Genomic DNA, 24,211 nt, shown 5'->3' on the forward strand with positions numbered 1-24,211 from the left:
CCTGATGGGCATATTAACAGGAGTGTTGTAAGCAAGACATGAGAAATAATGCTTTCGCTCTACTCTACGCTGATTAGGCCTCAACTGGCATAGTGTGTCCAGTTCTGGGCACCACATTTCAGGAAAGATGTGGACAAATTGGAGAAAGTCAAGAGAAGTGCAACAAAAATGATTAAAGGTTTAGAAAACATGACCTATGAGGGAAGACTGAAAAAATTGGGTTTGTTTAGTCTGGAGAAGAGAAGACAGAGGGAACGTGATAACAGTTTCCAAGTACACAAAAGATTGTTTCGAGGAGGAGGGAGCAAAATTGTTGTTCTTAACTATTGAGGATAAGACAAGAAGCAATGGGCTTAGATTGCAGCAAAGGAGGTTGGATATTAGGAAAAACTTCCTGTGAGGGTGGTTAAGCACTGGAATAAATTGCCTGGGAAGCTGTGGAATCTCTGTCATTGGAGATTTTTAAGAGCAGGTTAGACAAACACCTGTCAGGGATGTCCTAACTAGATAATACTTTGTCCTGCCATGGGTGAAGGGAACTGGACTAGATGACCTCTCGAGATCCCTCCCAGTTCTATGATCCTATAATTCTATAATATTTTTTCAGCTCTTTTGCAAGTGGGAGGGACAGTGGCTCATACCTGCCATACTGTTCCTACTGTTTCCAACAAGGCATCATTTATTGGGAAGGTAATCCCATCCCAAGAGAGGTGGTATGATCAAGAATATCCACTAGTCTGTGTTGTGGTTCCTGCACCTCTTTCCAAGGACATCTGGAAGGACTCAAGACGCCAGAGACTAATCCACTGTAGACAGCAGGAGTTTGGGTTACCAAGAAGGTAGCACTGAGACCAAGTACGTAGGACGCAGCACCTTCTGAGAATGACATATGAATTGAGAACTGTAATAAGACTATCCTGTGCTTAAAAAGGCAAAGAAAGCACATCTAGTTAAGTGAGTTCATAGGCTCATAGACTTTAAGGTCAGAAGGGGCCATTATGACCATCTAGTCTGACGACCTGCACAACGCAAGCCACAGAATCTCACCCACCCACTCCTGTAACAAACCCCTGACCTATGTCTGAGCTACTGAAGTCCTCAACTTGTGGTTTAAAGACTTCAAGATGCAGAGAATCCTCCAGCAAGTGACCCCGTGCCCCATGCTGCAGAGGAAGGCAAAATACCCCCAGGGCCTCTGCCAATTTGCCCTGGAGGAAAATTCCTTCCTGACCCCAAATATGGCAATCAGCTAAACCCTGAGCATGTGGGCAAGACTCACCAGACACAGACCCAGGAAAGAATTCTCTGTAGTAACTCAGATCCCACCCTATCTAGCGTCCCATCACAGGCCATTGGGCATCTTTACCGCTAATAGTCAAAGATCAATTAATTGCCAAAATTAAGCTATCCCATCATACCATCCCCTCCATAAAACTTACCAAGCTTAGTCTTGAAGCCAGATACGTCTTTTGCCTCCACTGCTCCCCTTGGACGGCTATTCCAGAACTTCACTCCTCTGATGGTTAGAAACCTTCATCTAATCAAACCTTCAAGTCTAAACTTCCTGATGGTCAGTTTATATCCATTTGTTCTTGTGTCCACATTGCTACTGAGCTTAAATAATTCCTCTCCCTCCCTGGTATTTATCCCTCTGATATATTTATAGAGAGCAATCATATCTCCCATCAGCCTTCTTTGATTAGGCTAAACAAGCCAAGTTCTTTGAGCATCCTTTCATAAGACAGGTTTTTCATTCCTCGGATCATCTTAGTAACCCTTTTCTGGGCTTGTGGGTTTTACCTGTAATCAGTAAAGAGTCTGTTAACCAAGTCTGGAGTAGCATTCTGATGACTGGGTTTTCTTGACACTTCGCATGCAGTTTGGTTGCAAAAAATTCTATGTCTGGGTGATTCTACTGTGCAAAGATTTTGCGTACTAATGTTTGCTGAGACGACTTGCGGTTGTCCATGTATCAATGAAACTGCTTAGGTGATCCACCAGATTGCTGACTTCCCCTGCAAACTGTAACGCTGTAGGACTCCATGTTGGGAAGAACAGAGATGGTGCTTCACTGCAAAGCTGAGAAATGTGTGCATCACACCTTGCTTGTTCACATGAACGTTGCTGCGGTGTTGTCCATAACTACCTGGACTACTCTGGGTCGAACCTGAAGAAATGCTTTTAATGCTAGACAAATCATTCTGAGTTCCAAAAGGTTTATATGCAACCTTGACTCTTACATGGACCACAGACTCCAAGATGTAAGGTTGCCTTAATGAGCTCACCATTCCAAGCTGGATGCAACCATTGTCACTCTGACAGATTGTATTGGAAGACTGAATGTTACTCCTTGAGTATACAACCCCAGTAATGTTAACGCCTTCTGAAGAATGGTTAACTTTTGATACATGCAATGTATGCCCTGTGGCTGGATGACAGCCAGCGTTGTAGAGATCTTATCTTTAGATCGGCATACAGGGTCACTTAAGTCAAAGCCAGAAGACCCGATAGTTTGAGGTAGAAGATCACTCTTAGAGAGGGCTAAATATGTAGCAGGGCTATAGCAGCCTGGATGCTTATGAATCTTTCCTAAGGGAAAAGTGTTCTGCTTATTTGAGCATGTAAGATGTCCCTTATGAAAGGGATTCTCTCTGTAGGTTCCAAGAGTGACTTTCTGTGTATCATTAAACCTAGCTTCTTAAAGACAACACATGTTCAAGAAAAGGCATTGGAAAAGATACTCTTTTGATGATGCTTTTATTAGCCAACCATCCATATGGGAGTGGCAGGAGAGAAAAAGTTGCCTTCTCTTCTTAAGTGCACTGCCACCAAAAATAGACATTTTGTGAACACCCTGGAGGAGAGAGAGAGAGAGAGAGAGAGAGATCAAAGGGGAGAACCTTTTATTGATGATGATTGTTTCCCACTATGAGCTGGAGATATTTGTGATATGTCTCATGGAACTATGAAAATAAGCAAATGAAGGCCTGGGAAATGGCAGGTGTTGGGAGAGGAGTCGTGTCCTTGGGGAGAGACTGTTACTGTTTTGGGAAAAAGAAAAAAAATAAACAGGTTACTGTTTCCTTAAGACTCCAGAACCAGGAGCACAGAAGCGTAGGGCAAGAGTCCCCTTTGTTACAATCACCAAACCAATAAAAACCATCTGTGGGGAGGGAAGAACAGCACAAAAAGGTCAATTTGAAGTGTGGAGGAAATAAAAAGGATCTATTTGCCAGTGAGCCTTAAAACCACCAGGAGGAAAAGGGTGGACAGTCTCCTTTCCAGGTTGGGGAGGAGGAACAGAAAACCACTGTGGCAGGAAACACCAGGGAAGGTTTTTGCCATTAAAAGGTTTTTTTTGTGTTTCAGATAACTTTATTTTGAAAGTGGCCAGCACTACTAGAGATGAACCAGTAAATTTAAAAAGAACTGCAGCATACAAAGCAAAACCTTGTATGGAAGCGATGAACTTCTTAGATCTAAGATAGGACAGAGACTACCACCTTCCTTGGGAATTAGGAAATATCTTCAATAAAACCTTTTAGCTTTTAATTCCCTTTGGACCTCCTCTATAGCCTTCATTTTGAACAGTCAGAACTTCTAATTTCAACAGGCTTTCATGGAAAGAGATCCCGGAAAAGGAAGGTGTAGAAGGGTTTAGGAAAAAATAGCCTTGAATTGTACCAGATACTTGTTTTGAACTATTGCCAAAATCTACTTGTCTATTGTAACAGAATCCCAACAGTGGGAAAATTGGTTCAAGATAGTCTCCAAGTAGTTAAAGAAAAATTAGGTTGCTGCTCTTGGGTAAGTTGTCAAACTTGGGATATAGGGCCTGGCCCACAGATGTTGAAGGTGCATTGCTTGCTCCTTGGCCTCTGTTTAAAAACTTCTCTTTTGTTGAGAAGTGTGTTGGGAAAGATACTGTTGATAACAATGCTGTCTCCTCTTTGCAAACTAATATGAGGTAGAAGAAGGGATACTGGGGGGTTTTTTGATATCTAAAACCTACAACTCCTGGTTTTCTCCCTGGAGGTTGATACATACATCAGGAGACCTGTGTCTCTTGTTCCTTCCATTTTTCCTAAAATCTCATTAGTCCTAGCATGAAATAGGCCTTGGTATCTTGAGGAAGACCTGAAGATTTGAACCACCTAAACCAAGATAGAAGAAGCCACAGAACTAGCTACTGAATGTGAGGAATCAAAATGTCTTTAGGGCATGCCTTTCTACTTGGCTGTCTTTTTCCAATGATGGCACAGGTCAACTATCTTGGATCATCTGGGAAATTTAAGGTTTTTTTCCTCACAGATGGTACTGATAGCAAGCCATTAAGACTTGATAGTTTGCTATCCTTAATCCTAGATTTGAGAAAAAAAAGATTTTCCCTTCTAATATTTCTATCTTCTTCCCATCCTTGTCCATGTTCCCTTTGATTTCTGGATGGCTGCTTCTACCAATAGAGAATTTGGGGCAGGATGGGTGTGAAAATAGGAAAATCCTTTGTGAGGAAGATGATATAAATGTATCCAGCTTTTTGATACTGCCTGGACAGTGGCTGGATTCATTCAAATGAGTTTTGCAGGTTTTAAGTCAATCCAATAAAAGCTAAGAAACTTTACTGCAAGAATAAGAACCCAAGATGGCAAATATTGGATGGGAAGTCTCCTTTACCAAAGAAGTTGGCAACTTAGAGTAGTCACGATTCTCTCTAACAATTCTTGGAAGACAAAAGCATCCTCTAATGGAGATGATGCAGAAGGCACTTCCACATCTTCTGATGCTTCTATTTAATCTTCTTTATAGACATGGTGGAAGCTGAGGTTGATGTGTGTCGTATTTCAGAATCAGGTGCTTTGATCAATCCGGAATGCCTCCTGAAGAAGTATGACCAGCAGTCTATTCTGCAACTTTTTCCCTGCTTTTAGGAGTAAATGTGCTACAAATATTGCACACCTAGAAAGTGAATGACCTTTTTCAAGGTAGGCAAGGCATCCTATGGGTGCTACCCCACAGAGAAGACTGTGGAGTAGCAAGCACAATATATAAACCATGATCTTCAGATCCACCATATATATGTTTTCCCACAGAACAGGATACCAGGAACCATCTAATACAAAAAACAACCAAGTCTAAAAGTATTAAAAAGTTGGCATTCCATTTATGAAGGATCCAGATAAGAAGTTCAAAAGGGTTCTTAGTCAGTGGCTGGAGTGGGGGGGGGGGGTTAAAAATGAATTGCAGTGGCTAGACCACCATATCCCTTTTTATAGCATTGTCCCTAAAACATTCAGGAATAGAGAAGGGAAGGGCAGGACGGGGTGCATGAGCCCTCAAAAGGGCACTGCTAGTTAAGGTTCCACCATCAAAGCTCTACCAGTCAGCACAACTCATGAGTGAAATTATGCAAAGGCCACTTAAAGGAGAACCACTATGTCCTTGTGAATTATGCAGTCAGATTTCTACCTTCTAAGAGCACAGATTTCAGATACACTTCTCTCTAAGGCAATTATGAACAGAAAGCATGTCTTTATACAGAGTAACATATGGGAGATTTGATGCCTTCCATTTGAATGGATGGACTACATAAGCATGTGGCAGGTCTCAAACTGCAAGGACAGGTCAAACTACTGATCTGAACAGATGTGTTATCAGAGAGGAATCTATACCATCTGGTTCCCAACACAAGAACTTGGATAAATCTGCATTTATTACAGTGCTGGCATTGTCATGATTTGTGGGGTCTGAATTGTTATGGGATCATACCATAAAGTGCTATTTCCTGTACCACCAACATCAAGTCTGTATTATTCTACATAATATCTACTTTTCTTTGCATCTCTTGGCAGGAATGGTTTCCATCTCATAACAGAAATCTCTGAACCTCACGGGGAATCTCTCTGTATGCTACTAGAAAACGAAGGAAAACTGCATGTAAAGATAGATGAAAGACTCTTGGCTCTGCAACATTGTGGTGACCAGTGTGTGTGTCTTGTTGAGCTTTTCCTACATCACAGTTTCTAGTCCTTTTTCTCTACCTTGACTCCCCTATGGGTGATCATCTGAGAGGAGATTAAAGAGCTCTTTACGTTTATCACAAATCTGTATCCCTGGAGCATGGAGAGGATCTTCTAAGTTGCTCCCTGTCAGGTTCTCAAGGATGTGACTATTATAAGTTTGCTAAGAATGGTTATGGATAAGCCCCAGATTCCTCAATCTGACAGTTTTTACCAGGGGCAAAAGACAGACCAAAAGCTAAGAATTTGTCCATAGACTCATTAAAGAAATTGCTAATAATGGCCTCAGAGGGGAATATGCAGATAAGTTTCTCACAGATCCACATTTTGTTGAAAGGTCTCCAAGACCTACTGACTGACTCTGGTTTCCATCAAGATCACTCAGCTCTGTCTAAAAAACCCCAAATACTTTGTTATTTTTTCTTACTGTGAAGAAAATGAAGTAGGGCCTGGAACGCCTCTGATTCTGAGGGACAGATTACTGTTCCTATCTCTAAGAGGTATAAGGTTTCTTTTAGAAATATCTGATGTTTCTCAGTCTCTCTCAAGGTAGGAAAGGGGATGAGGGACAGGATGTAGGAAGGCCTGAAACTCCAAAGAATAGTATTCTGCATTAACTTCATAACCCACCCATCTCTCAGATTGTCTCCATGTATGCAAGTGGTGTCATAGGCCTATTTCAGGTTTGGGATAGGCACAGTTGTCATTATGCTGATAGTAGACAAGTCTGTTGCAAGTACACAAGTCTGGGCTTACCCAAAAGATAATGTAGACCTGAAACAAAGATACTGTGTAAGGGACCAAGGTGTAAGGTGGTCTGGTCTAGCAGTCACAGCTGGACTGAGGTCTGTCCAGCAGGGACAGAAGTCACTGGGCCAGAATTGGAGCAATCTCAAGGTCTAATTTCATAAACAAGAGTCAGGGTCAGAGTCAGGCTAGAGACCGAGACCGGAGATCAGGAGACAAGGCAAAGTCTGGCACTGCAGCACGCTGAAGTCTGTATGGTTGAGTATGGGCACTTAGCTAATCAGAGGGCCACAGGATACTGTCACTCAATCTCTTGGGCGGTTCGTCTGCAGCACCTATTCTCCACAGTGCTCCCTTGCTGTGTCTCTACATGGACTCCCAGTGGCACTGTGGAAATATCAGCTGCCCCAGACTCTGATAATCCAGGTTCTAGTCCCCAGGTCCTTGCACACTAGGTGAGAGCTGAGACATTTCTGAAACTTAGCTTTAGGGTAGGAAAAGGAGCTTCTGCTCGTCAATGTGGTTCTATCACTAGTGGGGCCCTACCAAACTCACAGTTCATTTTGGTCAATTTCATGGTCATAGGATTTTTTAAATTTTAAATTCATGATTTCAGCTATTTAAAACTGAAATTTCACAGTGTTGTAATTGTCAGGGTCCTGACCCAAAAAGGAGTTGTTGGGGGGGGCGGCGGCGGCACAGGTCACAAGGTTATCGTAGGGGAGGTTGCGATATTTCTGTGTGCTGCTTGCGGTGGTGCTGCCTTCAGAGCTGAGCACCTGGAGAGCGGGGGCTGCTGACCAGGAGGCCCAGCTCTGAAAGCAGAGCCACCACCAGAAGCAGCACAGAAGTGAGACTGGCCTCCGATGGAATTGCCACCCTTACTTCTCTGTTGCTGCTGGCACGGAGCTGCTTTCAGAGCTGGGTGCCCAGCCAACAGCCGCCACTCTCTGGCCGCCCAGCCCTGAAGTCAGCACAGAAGTAAGGCTGGCAACACCATGATCCCCTAAAATAACCTTGCGACCCCCCCACACTCCTCCCACAACTCCTTTTTGGGTCAGGACCCCCAACTTGAGAAACGTTAGTCTCCCTCATGAAATCTGTATAGTATAGGGTAAAAGCATACAAAGACCCGATTTTACGGGGGGGGGACCAGATTTCATGGTCCATGATGCATTTTTCATGGCTGTGAATTTGGTAGGGCCCTAATTATTAGTACTATAGTAACATCTAGGAGCCTGGATAAAAGGATCAGAGCTCCCACATTACTAGGTGTACCACATACCCCCATACACAGTTTATTGTAAGCTTACGCCCCCCAAAGCTTACAATGTAATCATAAGATAAGAGACTACAGTTGAATACAGATACACTGAGGCAGAACACTACAGTTGAATACAGATACACTGAGGCAGAACACAGGCAGAACACAACAGAGACAGTTATTAGCGTAATAAGCAGCAGTCACATCACATCATCTCTAGCACTTCAAGTTTTACTGGCGTGGAGAGGAAAGATTTTGGCTTATCAGTGAGACACCACCTATTACAGCTTCTTCCAGAACAAGATTCGCCAGAGTATTGTAAGACACAGAGTATTTCTTCTGAATTATCATTCACCCTCTAGGGTTTAAATCCATGGATCCGTCTTCCAAGAGTGCCATTTCTAGGGGCAGTTTATTTAATTTAGACTTGAATTGACCATGGTCTGACAGTCAAAGTTTTTCAGGTTGTCACAGCAGAATACTGCCATTAGCAGAGCACTTGGTTGCCAGTGAAGTTCTAGGGCTTCCAAAGGTGTTTTGAAGTTCCTTCTAAAGGCAGTTTCTGTCTACTTGTCTGTTCAGTTTTTTTTGGAAAATGACATTCTCAGCAGAAATGACGAAGTCTGCTACTAGAGAAATTGTGGCTATAATTGTCCTTGAGGAGTGTGAAGAGAGTATCTTTGGCTCTAAGACCCCATAGAATTTTAAAATTTTACATTCCCTTCATCAGCAATTTCCTCAAAGAAGGATTAAAGGGCAATGGTAGATACTCTTTTGGTTTTGAATAAGATATTTGCAAATGGTTCCAAACAAGCCTGGGGGAAAAGAATGTCTCCTGCTTCTCAGATTCAAGGGTATCATAATCCAAAGCACCAAGTCCCCTTCATCAGGTGAAAAGGTAGAGCTCAGTGATGAGGAGGATTCTTGTGTAATTGGTGTTTTTCTCCTTGTGTTTTCTGGTCTGTGTGTTTTACTTTTGCCTTTTGGCAAAAAGATGGTTGCTGCAGGAGAATTACCTTTATTAACTGAGGCTCTCCTTGGACCATGGGTTGCAGGGCATGATGTTTTGAGCCCCACTGCTATTCTTCATCCAATATGTACTTGGAGAGAAAATGTAGTGATAAATCCCTGAAAGAGTCTGAGTCTTCATCTTTGGAAGATGGAGGATGTGACCCCAGCAGCATCACAATGCAAGAGACTCAATAGTATCAGGTAATAAGTTTCAGCTGGCCTGACCAGTTCAGTGTATCTCAACTCACTAAGATCATAAATTTGTATCTAAAAGGTGTCATGTAAGATATCAATAGAAAGCTAACATACTGATCTTTAATATTACTATGTGGTGTATGTACAGAGGATAAATTTAAAGTTATAAAAATACTGGAAATTATGTCATTAAAATATATCTGCCCAGCAGAGCTAAAATTACCCCACCCGACAAAGAAATTGTTTCTGCCAACTTGAAGATATTTCCAACGTACATTAAGAGACAATGGGAATACAGGTTTCAGAGTAGCAGCCATGTTAGTCTGCATTCGCAAAAAGAAAAGAAATCGTGTAACAAGCAGGCTTTTGGAATCAGAATTGCTTAGTTAGAGCTGCATCCGATGAAGTGAGCTGTAGCTCACGAAAGCTTATGCTCAAATAAATTTGTTAATCTCTAAGGTGCCACTAGTACTCCTTTTCTTAATGGGAATACAGTTTACATAAAAGGTAATCAAAGCAACAAGGTGAAGAGATAACCACGCCTCATCACAGCAGGTAGAGGAGACTGCTAAAATGCAGATTGCTCTGTTTCCTACTAACATCAGCAGGGGAAGAAACCAGCATGGAATCTCCTTCACTACCAGACTCCATGTCTCCTTCCTCACAGCTTGAATTAACTTTACATTGCTAGATTATATTCAAAAGAATCCATTTCAAAGGTGCATTAGACTGTAAAAGGGAGGAGCAAAGAACCCTATGTTATCTTTCACTTAAGACGACAAAGGAACCCAGCACTTTGGACTTTATGGGAGATCCTCACCAGAGGAATGGTCAAGCCATCTTGCTGGAAGATGGACTGGTAAGCAAACTATCTTGAACAAAGCTGTTTTGTTTTGTATTTGTTTTGTTAAATCAGCCTCTAATAAGCATTTTTCACTTTTATTTGCTTGTAACCATTTCTACCTCTAGCCTTTATACAGGATTTTAAGTGAGTTCTTATTTCCTTTTGTTTTTAATCTTGTTTTACATTTAGTCTAAACCAACCCTGAGCTGTGTGTTTGATTAACTCCAGTTAATGTGGCAAGCTGTCAGGTATTATATCTTTAGAAGAACAAATGAACCTTAATATCTCTTTTAATGGTCCAGGAGAGGCCTGGACATTGCATAGCACATAGTTTTGGGAAAATCTGGGACTGAGGATTGTTGGAGTCATTTTGCAAGGGTAATTGAGGTCAGAGTGTGGCAATGGTGTAACAAGCAGGCTTCTGGAATCAGAATTGCTTAGTTAGAGCTGCTTAACACATAGACAGTGCATGACTGTATGCTGGCTGGAATTTTCCAGACAAGGGAGCTACAGCAGAAGAGCACTTTGAAACACTCAGGTTATAGGGCAGGCAGTGACAAAAACTCCACTGGTGTGGACTGCAACCCAGAATACCACAGATGTTCAGAAAGAATAAGAGATTCCCTGCCACTTGATTATCCACTTAAAAATCTGGAAAAAGTGAACCTGACATTGTTCACTTCTGAAGGTGAACTGAACCAGAATAGGGGTATTTAGGGACTTGCCCCTAAAGAACTGCTAATCAGTAAGGATTGCGCCTGCTGAGTGGCATGTGAAGAACACAAGTCATCCAGACTGAGCTTCTTCCACTTCCAGAGCATGGGTTGGAGGGTGGGAGCAACTGTGAAATAACTCTGCTTCTGTGGCTACTGACAGAGCCTGCTCATCAACAGAGCAAGCTGAAGGAAGATCAAGAGATTCTCCATTTAGCCTGCTCTGCCATGAAGCTGACAGGTGAGCAAAATGAACAGAAGTTTCATCGGAAACCTGGAAACTTTCATCCCCTAAGCAAGTGGAGAATGTGGAGTGAAAAGATAAGGTTCACTGCTTTTAAACCAAAAAGTTTTACAAGCTAAGATTGTAATAGATAAAGCAGGAGCACTGCACCATCCCTCTGCTTGCATTGCCATAATACCTGGCATTTAAGCAAGCCCCACGAGTTTCACAGACTAATATCAAGCTGTTTCAGATTGGGAGATAAATTCTAAGGCCAGAAAGGACCATTGTGATCATCTAGTCTGACCTCCTGACTAACACAGGTCCTAAAACTTCCCTGAACTCCCGCTTGAACTAGAAAATATCTTTTATAAAAGCATCCACCGTTGATTTAAAAATTTCCAGTGATTCAGAATCCACCACAATCTTTAATAAAGTTTTCCAACGATTAATTGTTGTCAATGTTAAGAAAGGCATGCCTTATTTCTTGTTTGAATTTGTCTAGCTTCAACTTCCAGTTATTTGATTTTTTTATACCTGTGTCTACTAGAATAAATAGCCCTTATCAAATTCCATTCTCCATACAGGTACTTACAGACTGATCAAATCAATATTAGCCACTTCTTTGATGTCTAAACAAATTGAGCTCCATCACTATTAAAGCATGTTTTCTAATCCTTCATTCATTCTCATGGATCTTCTCTAAATCCTCTCCAATTTATCAACATCCTTCTTGAAGTGTTGACTCCAGACACAGTACTGGACACAGTATTCCAAACACAGAGGCAAAATAAACTTCCCTTCTATTTGATATTCCCATTTATACACCCAAGGTCTGCATTAGCCCTTTTAGCCACAGCATCACACTGCAAGCTAAGATTCAGCTGATTATGCACCATGACCCTCAAGTCTTTTTCAGTGTCACTGCTTCCCAAAAGGAGTTCCTCATCCTCTGTGACCTATATTCTTTGTTCCTAGATGTATGACATTACATTTGACAGTATGGACATGGACATGTTTGCCTGTGGAGAGCTTACCTAGCGATCCAGATCGCTGTGTCAGCTAATTCTTTTTTTCCATTATTTACCACTCCCACAATGAATCTGCAATCTTTATCAGGTAATGTTTTCTTCCAGCTCACTGACAAAAGTATTAAACAGCATAGGGCCAAAAATCAATCCTTGTGGGACATTTGAAAGATGCTTGCTCAATGATTTCCTGATTACATTGAGACCAATCAGTTAGCCACTTTTTAATCCATTTAATGTGCCATGTTGATTTTGAATCCTTCCAGTTTCTTAAATTAAAAAGTCATGCCTTACAGAAGTTTAAGAATATCACATCACCACTATGAACTTTATCAGCCATATTTATAATTTAATAAAAAAATGTATCTAATTAGTTTGACAGGCTCTATTTCCATAAACCCTTGTCAATTGGCATTAATTATAACACTCTCTAAATTCTTTATTAATTTATACCACTGTTCAATTACTTTTCCTGTGTGTATGCTATACAGAAAAATTTGGGGGGGATAGATGGGGGGCAACTAAGATTTACCATTCATTAAAACAACCAAAATTTACTTAAAACAAATTACCTTCTAAATGTAGCTGTGGAAAACCTGTAGAAATGTCTCAAATGGTAATTTTGAAAGTGTGATTGTCAAGACAGATATTCAGTTATAGTCTCTTTAAAGAAATCTACTTTAAATGTCAAAGTCAACAAGTCATGTATTTAGTTATCACTTATCTGCTCTTAGTACATAAAATGAGTACAGTTTAGGATTCTTGAGAACAGTGGTTATTTGACCATATGTTCTGAGCTATATTTAAAACAACAGTATAAAAATAAGGAATTTGTACTTACGGTAAATATCCGTCTGCCAGTCCGATCAAAAGTTACACAGTATACCGAAGATAAGTGTCCTAGGATTCGTTTGTGCATTTTCATATGTTGATACACAGCAGTTGGAACAAGTTGTTCAAGTCTGTATTTTCCATTTAGTTTTCTTGAAAAAAGGGTGTCCACTACCAAAGGAAAAAATATTAACAATGATTATATTTTGTACTACAGCTAAGCTGCATGTCAAAAAAAAGGAAAATTACACACAGTGTTTGACCACTTATAGCATGTGCAACTTTTGCAATCTTTCTCCAATTTTATAACACCACGCTGTTTAATCAAAATCCATAGCACACTTAACAGGAAAAAAACATAGGACAAAAATACATCAGATGACTTGTCTAGTGCTTCCATCACATGCTCATAAATCTACATTCTGCTTTTCAAAGATACAAAAGGAAAAATAATCAACTGGTTACATACAAGTTTGGCATGAGTCTAATTCTGTCTGCTTAAGGTGAACTCTATTTTTGACTAGTGAAACTTTCTAAACAATCCTTTTAAAAGGCAAAAAGGTTTGTGAGGAGGAAATAAGTTTGCACCTTGTTTGCTGTTTTGATTCTTGTTACAAATGTCAGTAGTGCTAGATCAAGAACCTCCAAGAAAATTAAAAGATTGTAAATAAAGCTCAGCATAGTGATAGTTAGATCACTTACACACAATAAACTCAGGTTTAGCAACAATGAAACTTGACATACATACACCCAGGTTAACACTAACCAAATAGTTCTCAATCTGTGTTCAGAATCTTTATGTTGCAGAGGCAAAGGGAAGGATAAGAGCAATGTATTTTATACACACTGAAATTGTGATAATGCAGATTATAGTTTATTCAGCCTCTGATTTTTCTTCATGCTTTCATTTGCACATAAACATATTAGACTTTTTTCTTCATGGTTTCATTTGCACATAAACACATTAGACGTTTTGGTAATGTTTACTTCACATTATAGGATAATCCTGGTTAAGAATTTAATTCATTTATTATTCAAATTCATTCTGGCTAGCACAGACTACACCTCACTGCCCCAGCAGAGCCTGCAGGATTGTGGGAGCAGAGTTAAAAAAGGCAAAATTTGTCCCCATGAAGAGAGATGGTGTTTCCACTACCCACACTTGCCAGGGAGAGGTAGCTTTAAACTTGACAAGGGATCCATTGGCGTCCCACTAATTCAAGCTGCTTATTAGAGGAGCTGAACCCTCAGCTACACCTCTCTGCCAAGTCTTTCACTTTTTATGTTGCGCTGAACCCATGGACCTCCATGCAAAGCTGTTGTGTGTCAATTCTGCCTCCTTTTGGCAAGTTAACTCTAGTTTAGAACAACAGAACCCAGAGTGCCTCTAGCCCTGTAAGTGGAAAAAACCCAGTTTCTGCTTTTAACAATTCATCCTACACTAAGCATAATTCAATCAATACTGTACATAGATTAAAGCAAAAGAATCCAGGACTTTCCATTTCTAGATTAGCTACGAAGTTGCATTACATAAAAACCTTGATCTACCTAAAATGAAAGATTTTAATTTGATTGGACTAAAAGGTTAAATATCTAGAGGTCTGGCTGGTAAATAGTTTCTAGTGAAATCGTACCAAAGCCATCAATAGTGGGGAAAAAAATGTTTACTGTAAAATTTTGTTTGCAGGGAGATTCTCCGCTGTCAATATGCTTAGAAACAGACCATGCAATTTAGCATATGAAAAATGGAAGACCACCAAAAAAACCCATCACTTTACAATTACATGCAATTTACAAGGATATTTAGGAATTTATAATAGTTTTACAGAACAAAAAGATGGAAGTCAGATCATTATTTTACAAAATTAAATACGAAGCACATGCTTTTAATGTAATACCTCTTATCTACAGAGCAGAACACAGAGAACTACACAGGCAAAAGAACAGCATTCGAATACAAGTATCCACCACCAAGATACTGGGTACCTCTCCCATCAGGTTTCAGTTTAGGACAGAGGTGGGCAAACTTTTTGGACCGACAGCCACATCAGGGTATGGAAATTGTATGGTGGGCCATGAATGCTCACAAAATTGGGGATTGGGGTGCAAGAAGGGGTGAGAGCACCAGCTGGGGGTGCGGGCTCTGGGGTGGAGCTAGAAATGAGGAGTTCAGGATGCAAGAGGGGTCTCTGGGCTGGTGCAGCAGGTTGGAGGGGGCTCCAAATAGGTGTGCGGGCTCTGGGGTGGGACCAGGAATGAGGGGTTGGGGGTGCAGAAGGGTACTCCAGGCTGGGACTGAGGGGTTCAGAGAGCGGGAGGGGGATCAGGGTTGGGACGCGGGAGGGGGCCAGGGGTACAGGCTCCTGGCGGCACTTACCTTAAGCAGCTCCCGGAAGCAGCGGCATGTCCCCACTCTGGCTCCTACATGAAGGCACAGCCAAGCGGCTCTGTGTGCTTCCATGTCCTCAGGCGCTGCCCCTGCAGCTCCCACTGGCCGCAGTTCCCAGCCAATGAGAGCTGCGGGTCAGCACTTCGGGTGGGGGCAATGTGCAGAGCCCCCTGGATGCCCATACATGTAGAAGCCTGAGTGGGGACATGCCGCTGCTTCCAGTAGCCATGCAGAGCCATGGTACATATGGAGCGGGGAAAGCCCCGGACCCTGCTCTCCAGCGGGAGTTTGAGGGCCAGATTAAAACATCTGAAGGGCTGGATGTGGCCCCCAGGCCGAAGTATGCCCACCCCTGGTTTAGAACATGGAATGGAAGTTTCATTAGTCATGAAAATGGATGACCACGTGTTCACTGATGAGGAAAACCAGGAAAGTACTAAGCCAGATGAAATCCTTCCTTTTGGCTCTCACACAATGGGCAACTTCCCTCATACCAATCTGCTCATCTGTGGAGTCCCTCAGAGCTCTATTCCTATATCCATCCTGTTCAATATCTGTATCAAGCTACTGGAGAATCTAGTGAGATATCACAGTGTCAAATGTCAATCAGTTTGTTGTCTCTCTCACTTGCACTGCTGGTAGTGCTATGACCAAGTATATCAATGTCTGGCAAAGATCAGCAAGTAGATGAAAAAGTAGCTAGCTAAAAACAAAGCTTGGTGGGGAAAGAAAACAATTTTAAAGTGCTAGCCACCATAATTTCATCATCCACTGCCGAGGCAGTCTGTCAATACAGAGAGAATTTTAGTACTCCCAAGCTGTTTCGCTCAAATAAATAACAAATTTCCACCTGACACTGCCAAGCAGGTGGTGCCCCCTACTTTCCCAGTGATGACCAGACCACAGCGATCTATGCTAGTCTGATTTCCAGGCTAAATTACTGCAATTCTCTATACTTTAGAATGAGTACATAAAGACACACAAACAAAAAACATTTCAGCTGATCCAAAATGCACCAGCTGTCATCCTGAGCAATACCAGTTGCCCAGCACTCAACATCCTTGTGTTCTGAGCATTACATTGGCTCTCAATAGAATGCCAAGTTAATTTCACAGATTTTTAAGGCCATGAGGGTCTACTTTGATCATCTAGGCTGACCTCCTGCAGAAGAAAAACCAGGACAAAGACTCATCCAATAATTTCTGGATAAAATCTATAACTTCAGTTTGAGCTACAGATTGCGTATCTTTTAGTAAGATATCCAGTCTTGATATGATTTCAAGCAATAGAGGATCCACCACATCCCCAGGGAAATTGATCCAATAGTTACTTACCCTCACTATTAAAAATTTGCACCTTATTTCTAGTATGAATTTGCCTAAATTCATCTTCCAACCATTGCATCTCATTATGCCTTTCCGCTAGACTAAAGAGCCATCCACTATCAGAAATCTCTTCCAGGGAAGTACTTGGAGACCATGACCAAGTCACCTCTTAATCTTAAGATAAACTGATCTTTTTAAGTCTCTCACTATTAGGCATGTTTTCCAAACCTCTAATCATTCAGAGTCATAGATTCCAAGGACAGAAGGGACCATTTTGATTATCTACTCTGACTTCCTGTTTAACAGGCCACAGAACTTCCCCAAAATAAACCCTAGAGCATTTTTTTTAGAAAAACATCCAATCTGGATTTAAAAATTGTCCGTGTTGGAGAATCCACCCTTGCTAATTTGTTCCAATGGTTAATTACCCTCCCGGTTAAAAATTTACACTCCATTTCCAGTCTGAATTTCTCTAGCTTCAGCTTCCAGTCATTGGATCATGTTATACCATTCTCTGCTAGGCTAGACTGAAGATCCCATCATTAAATATTTGTTCCAGATGTAGATACCTATAGATTTTAATCAAGACACCCTTTAACCTCTTTGTCAAATTAAACAGACTCAAGGAGCTCAATCTCTGTAAGGCGTGTTTTCCAATCCTTTCATCATGCTCCTGGCTCTTCTCTGAGCCCTCTCCAATTTATCAACATCGGTCAACAATATTACCGTTATCAATCACATTTATAAGCTCACCAAAGAGAGATATCTAGCTAGATAGAACATATTTATTATTAACTCATGCTAATTTGCATTAGTTACCCTCCTTTAATTATTTACGAATCAAGTCCTGTATCAGCCACTCCATTATCTTGCCCGAGATCTTATATAGGCCTGTCGTCCTGACATTGGTTACCCAGGTCATCCCATTTACCCTTTTTAAAAACTGGCACAATGTTAGCTTTCTTCCAGTCCCCAGTGTTCCAGGACTTACTGAAAATCAACATTAACGGTCCAGAGCTCCTCAGACAGTTCTTTTAAAACTCTTGGATGCACTATCCAAACTATCTGGGCCTGCTAATGAAAAAAAAATTTAACTTTCATAGCCGCTGTTTAACATCTTCCTGAAATACTAGTGGAATGGGAGGTGGAATCCATGACCTCCATGACAAAATCGACTCCTTATTCATTAGTATCAACTTCCCCAACGTCCATTTCTTATATATTATTTTTAATTGTTTATAGCTACCTTCACTTCCCCTTTAAATCAGGTCAATTTTTTAACCAGTATAGCCTCCTTCCTCAGTTGTGCACTTGGAGCTTTTAAGAATACTTTACTAGATGCCCCAAATGATTCCCAGTTATCATTATCATTAGCATCAACTTCCTGGACACCACAATCAGCTTCAACCATGGAACCTCCAGACAACTATATGTAAGAAAGCCAATCATCACACCTACCTTCACAGATCCAATAACCATCATAAACATACCAAGTAATCGGTTATCTATAGCCAGGCAGCCAAATACCATAGAATAAGCTCCAAGGAGAAAGTCCAGGACACACACCTTAACACACTTAAAACTGTCTTAACCAAACAAGAACACTCCACCAGAGAAGTAAATCACATCATTGGAAAAGGCCACACAAATACCCTGACAGAACCTGCTTCAGGACAGAAATAAAACCCCCTCTGATCACACACCTTTTTCTTTTTGCGAATACAGACTAACACGGCTGCTACTCTGACACCTTTAGTTGTCCCCTACTATCCGACAGTGGAACCCATATCGGGTATTAAACAATTATAACCCATATTCAATGGACACCACATCCTGCAAGAAATTTTCCCGAACCCCCTCTTCTGGCATTCAAACAAACCTCCCAAGCTCACCAAGCCCACCACCAGAAGCAAAATCCCCAAAAACAAGGACACACCAACTGAAAGTGGCACCAGAACAACAGATGCAAAACCAGTAGACACAGCTCCACTTCTACGATGCTTAACGTGCTCCACACATCTCTCAAGATCCAAGGATCCAACACTTGCCCATCAACATGGTGTACCTCATCCAGTTCACTAAATGCCCCAACATCATCTATGTGGGTAAAATCAGACAGACAATTACTACTCTCTCAAATGAATTCACACACAAAAATGATAACAAATACATCCTCTCACCTGTGGGTGAACACTTTTCACAAAGTGATCACTCTATATTTGACCTCTCAGTCCTCATCCTCAAAAGGAAACCTGCACAATACCTTCAAAAGATGCACCTGGGAGCTTAAATTCTGCTTGACGCTAAGGCCATGTCTACACTAGAGACCTTACAGCGGCACAGCTGTACCGCTGCAGCTGCGCTACTGTAAGATTTCCCGTGTAGCCGCTCTATGCCAATGGGAGAGAACTCTCCCGTCGACATAATTAAACCACCCCCAATGAACAGCCGTAGCTATTTAAGCGGGAGAGCATCTCCCACCAACACAGATCTGTCCACACCAACGCTTCTGTCAGTGTAATTTATGTCACTATGGGGTGTTTTTTTCAGACTCCTGAGTAACGCAAGTTATATCGACAAAACTGCTAGCATAAACATCATGGACTGAGATGTCATGGACTGAGATGGACAAGATGCATTTATAGCTTATTACAACAATCTATAACCCACTAAACCTGCCTCCTACCTGCCACCCTCACATGACTGGAGAGGTGTTAACAGGCCACTTAGCTTAAATCGTCCCTTGAAATACTTATGCTAAACAATCTATTCCAGCTTGTATTTAGCTGTGACACTAAGGCTTGGCCTACATTGGAAACTTGCATTGGCATAGTTACGTCTCTCAGGGGCGTGAAAAATCCACATCCCCAGAGATGTAGCTATACCAACCTAATGCCCGGTGTAGACAGCACTAGGTCAGTGGAAGAATTCTTCAGTCAACATAGCTCCCACCTCTTGGAGATGTGGATTACCTATGCTGACGGGAGAACCCATCATTTCTTCTGAGTTATTAGTGACTCGGAAACAGGTAATGCCAATTTTGACAGAGTGCAACTCCTCCTTCCTTTTTGCTCACTTGATTCTTCCCAAATAGGTTATAAACATTTATTTTAATATTCCAAATATGCAAATCATCCCACCAAGTTTCAGTAATATCATTAATAGAATGAATTAATGCTAAAAATGAGCAATTCCAATTCCTCTTGTTTGTTATCAAGGCTCCTAGCTCTTTTCTTAACATAATTTTTCAACATCTTTTTTGAAGTGTGGACAATAGAGTTAGACATGGCATTCCAATAATGGTATCAATAATACCATCCACACATGTAACAACCCTCCATACTGCTTCTAAATATCCTCATGCTTTTGCATCCAAGAATAGCTTTTACTCTCTTAGCTAAAGCCTTGAAATAAGAGGTCATATTAAATTGATTATATGCCATTACCCCAACTCCTTTTCACTGTCACTGCTTTTCAGATCTAGACCCCCCACACCACCACCATCTTATAAACATGACCGTCATACTTTGTTCCTAGATGCATAATGTTGCATTCAATGTTAAAACACCTATTCAAAAGAACCCACTTTAACAAATGATCCAAGTCAGTCTGTATAACTGACCTATCCCCATCATTATTTACCACTCCAATTTTTATGTCAATTGCAAACTTTACCAGCAATGATTTTATATTTTCTTACTGATGACTGATAAAGATATTGAATAGCATTGGGCCAATAACAGAAGGTCCCTGCAGTACTGCACTAGAAACACCTCTTCTAGATAACTATTGTCCAGTTACAGTTAAGTTCCTTTTCACAGTAAAATTTGTATTTTTCTTAATGAGAGTCAGCATCACCCAGTGGGGTTAGGACATTCTACTGGGAGTTAAAAAAAACTGAGTTCTATTCCCAGCTCTTCCACTTCATCTCTTGCCTTAGTTTTCCAATCTGTAAAATGTGGGTAAGGATACCTACCTTCCTTTATAAAATACTTTGAAATCTACAGATAAGTACTATAAGAGCTAAATATTATTCACAGCAACAACATTACCTATATTAAATTAGTATACAACAAATGTGACTAGTGACCAGCTACAATCTGTCCTATATACAGCAACATCCATTCCTAAGTGACTAGCTGCACTACACACAGGAGACTGTGCACTTGCATTGTTCTGCATGTGGTTTCTGCAATACCAAAGAGCAGTTAAACAAAACTTTATATTTTTATTTCAGATATATATCTAAGAAAACTAGGAGAATGTAGGTTTCAGCTTTTTGGATTTTTAAAAAACTACTTTAAGTATTTGTATTTCAAACATGAAAACTGAAGTGCTGATATTTTAAGGTTTTTTGAAAACAGTATTTTCTTATATCAGAAATTATGCATTAATTGTGCTTTTTTTATGCAATTCCTTTTGGCTTTAACTAAATTTTTCAAACTTTTAATAAGAGGAAGTTACTCACCTTGTGCATTAACAATGGTTCTTCTTCGAGAAGTGTCCCTATGGGTTCTCCATTGTAGGTGACTTCCGAGCAGTATCCCTGAAGGAGGGGTGGGGCTTAAGAATTGAATCCCTTGTGGATTACAATACTGTGAAACCAAACCTGGCATCGGAAACAGAGTCTATAGTAACCACATTGTGTTCTGCAAAAGTACGCGCACATGCCCAAGTCGCTGCCCTGCAGATTTCTGAAATGGGAACACTTTTAATGGATGCAACAGAGGTGGAAACTGATCTCGTGGAATGCCTAGGGATTCCAGGCGGAGGTAACAAAGAACAAGTATGACAACAGTAGTTAATTCAGTTCGAGACCCATCTGGAGAGTCTCTAGGCTGATATTCCTGCATCTTTTGACCTTTCAGCAATTGAGAGGAAGAACTTGGGAGATTTTGTAAAGGCCTTGGTCTTATCCAAATAAAAGGCCAAGGCTCTCCTTACATCCAGCGTATGTAGTATAGTCTACCTGTTATCATGGTGAGGCTTTAGGTAAAAGATAGGAAGGTGAATAAGTTGGTTCATGTGAAAAGATGAAGTCACCTTGGGGATGAACTTTGGGTATTGTCTGAGAGTGCACTAGTCTTTAAAGGAAATTATGAAGGGTGTGCCATTAATGTCGCTATTTCCCCTATTCTTCGTGCCACGGTGATAGCTACCAGGAATGCTGTCTTCACTGACAGATGCATAAGGAACAGGTGACCATAGGTTCAAAGAGCAGCCTAGTCAGGCTGTTTGATTCAGGTCCCATGTTAGAGAGGGGTGTCTGGGTTGGGGAAAGAAGTTTCCTATGCCCTTGAGAAGGCTAAAGAGGATCTTAGGGATAATGGTAGCATGACAAATGGGAATGAGGATATGGAGGTAGATATTACCGTATCTGAGGTAGAAGCGAAACTCAAACAGCTTAATGGGACTAAATCAGGGGGCCCAGATAATCTTCATCCAAGAATATTAAAGGAATTGGCACCTGAAATTGCAAGCCAATTAGCAAGAATTTTTAATGAATCTGTAAACTCAGGAGTAGTACCGAACGATTGGAGAATTGCTAATATAGTTCCTATTTTTAAGAAAGGGAAAAAAAGTGATCCGGGTAACTACAGGCCAGTTAGTTTGACATCTATAGTATGCAAGGTCCTGGAAAAAATTTTGAAGGAGAAAGTAGTTAAGGACATTGAAGTCAATGGTAAATGGGACAAAATACAACATGGTTTTACAAAAGGTAGATCGTGCCAAACCCAACTAATCTCCTTTTTTGAAAAAGTAACAGATTTTTTTAGATAAAAGGAAATGCAGTGGATCTAATTTACCCAGATTTCAGTAAGGCATTTAATACCGTGCCACATGGGGAATTATTAGTTAAATTGGAGAAGATGGGGATCAATATGAACATCAAAAGGTGGATAAGGAATTGGTTAAAGGGGAGACTACAACGGGTCTTACTGAAAGGCGAACTGTCAGGTTGGAGGGAGGTTACCAGTGGAGTTCCTCAGGGATCAATTTTGGGACCAATCTTATTTAATCGTTTTATTACTGACCTTGGCACAAAAAGTGGGAGTGTGCTAATAAAGTTTGCAGATGATACAAAGCTGGGAGGTATTGCCAATTCAGAGAAGGATCGGGATATTATACAGGAGGATCTGGATGACCTTGTAAACTGGAGTAATAGTAATAGGATGACATTTAATAGTGAGAAGTGTAAGGTTATGCATTTAGGGATTAATAAGAATTTTAGTTATAAGTTGGGGACGCATCAATTAGAAGTAACGGAAGAGGAGAAGGACCTTGAAGTATTGGTTGATCATAGGATGACTATGAGCTGCCAATGTGATATGGCTGTGAAAAAAGCTAATGTGGTTTTGGGATGCATCAGGAGAGGCATTTCCAGTAGGGATAAGGAGGTTTTAGTACCATTATACAAGGCACTGGTGAGACCTCACCTGGAATACTGTGTGCAGTTCTGGTCTCCCATGTTTAAAAAGGATGAATTCAAACTGGAGCAGGTACAGAGAAGGGCTACTAGGATGATCCGAGGAATGGAAAACTTGTCTTATGAAAGGAGACTTAAGGAGCTTGGCTTGTTTAGCCTAACTAAAAGAAGGTTGAGGGGAGATATGATTGCTCTCTATAAATATATCAGAGGGATAAATACAGGAGAGGGAGAGGAATTATTTCAGCTCAGCACCAATGTGGACACAAGAACAAATGGGTATAAACTGGCCACCAGGAAGTTTAGACTTGAAATTAGACGAAGGTTTCTAACCATCAGAGGAGTGAAGTTTTGGAATAGCCTTCCAAGGGAAGCAGTGGGGGCAAAAGATCTATCTGGTTTTAAGATTCTACTCAATAAGTTTATGGAGGAGATGGTATGATGGGATAATGGGATTTTGGTAAGTAATTGATCTTTAAATATTCAGGGTAAATAGGATTAATCCCGAGATGGGATATTAGATGGATGGGATCTGAGTTACCCAGGAAAGAATTTTCTGTAGTATCTGGCTGGTGAATCTTGCCCATATGATCAGGGTTTAGCTGATCGCCATATTTGGGGTCGGGAAGAAATTTTCCTCCTGGGCAGATTGGAGAGGGCCTGGAGATTTTTCGCCTTCCTCTGTAGCATGGGGCATGGGTCCCTTGAGGGAGGCTTCTCTGCTCCTTGAAGTCTTTAAACCACGATTTGAGGACTTCAATAGCTCAGACATAGGTGAGGTTTTTCGTAGGAGTGGGTGGGTGAGATTCTGTGGCCTACGCTGTGCAGGAGGTCGGACTAGATGATCAGAATGATCCCTTCTGACCTTAGTATCTATGAAAAATCTCTGTCATTGGTGGGTGAAAACAAAGCACCCCTCTATCTGCTGGTGGAAAGCCATTATGGCCGCAAGATGTACTCTGAGCGAGCCAAAAGATAGTCCTTCCCTCTTGAAGCCTAGTATGTAGTCCAGCATGACAGGAAGGGAGGAAGCTATTGAGGTAATTTGCTTGGAATTGCACCAAACCTGGAACCTTTTCCATTTTTGCAGGTAAATGTGATGGGTAGCTGATTTTCTACTGTGCAAGAACACTTCTTATACCTCCTCAGAGCAGCAGTTCTCTATCTGGCGGAATAATGAAGGAGCCAAGCCTTGGG

The 24,211-nt window shown here is 41.1% G+C and overlaps 1 protein-coding gene across 4 annotated transcripts in view; it reads right to left on the reverse strand.

Annotated features, from left to right (window-relative positions):
- Nucleotides 1-24,211, reverse strand: part of LOC119853819 (pleckstrin homology domain interacting protein) — a 311,916-nt gene that overhangs the window by 243,914 nt on the left and 43,791 nt on the right. For all 4 annotated transcript variants that reach the window (XM_038397319.2, XM_038397318.2, XM_043510549.1 and 1 more), the window contains one exon: nucleotides 12,884-13,044. In XM_038397319.2, coding sequence (XP_038253247.1) covers nucleotides 12,884-13,044 — 161 coding nt within the window. The remainder of the gene's footprint in view (nucleotides 1-12,883; nucleotides 13,045-24,211) is intronic.

The sequence above is a fragment of the Dermochelys coriacea genome, chromosome 3, assembly GCF_009764565.3.
Source record: "Dermochelys coriacea isolate rDerCor1 chromosome 3, rDerCor1.pri.v4, whole genome shotgun sequence".
NCBI lineage: Eukaryota > Metazoa > Chordata > Testudines > Dermochelyidae > Dermochelys > Dermochelys coriacea.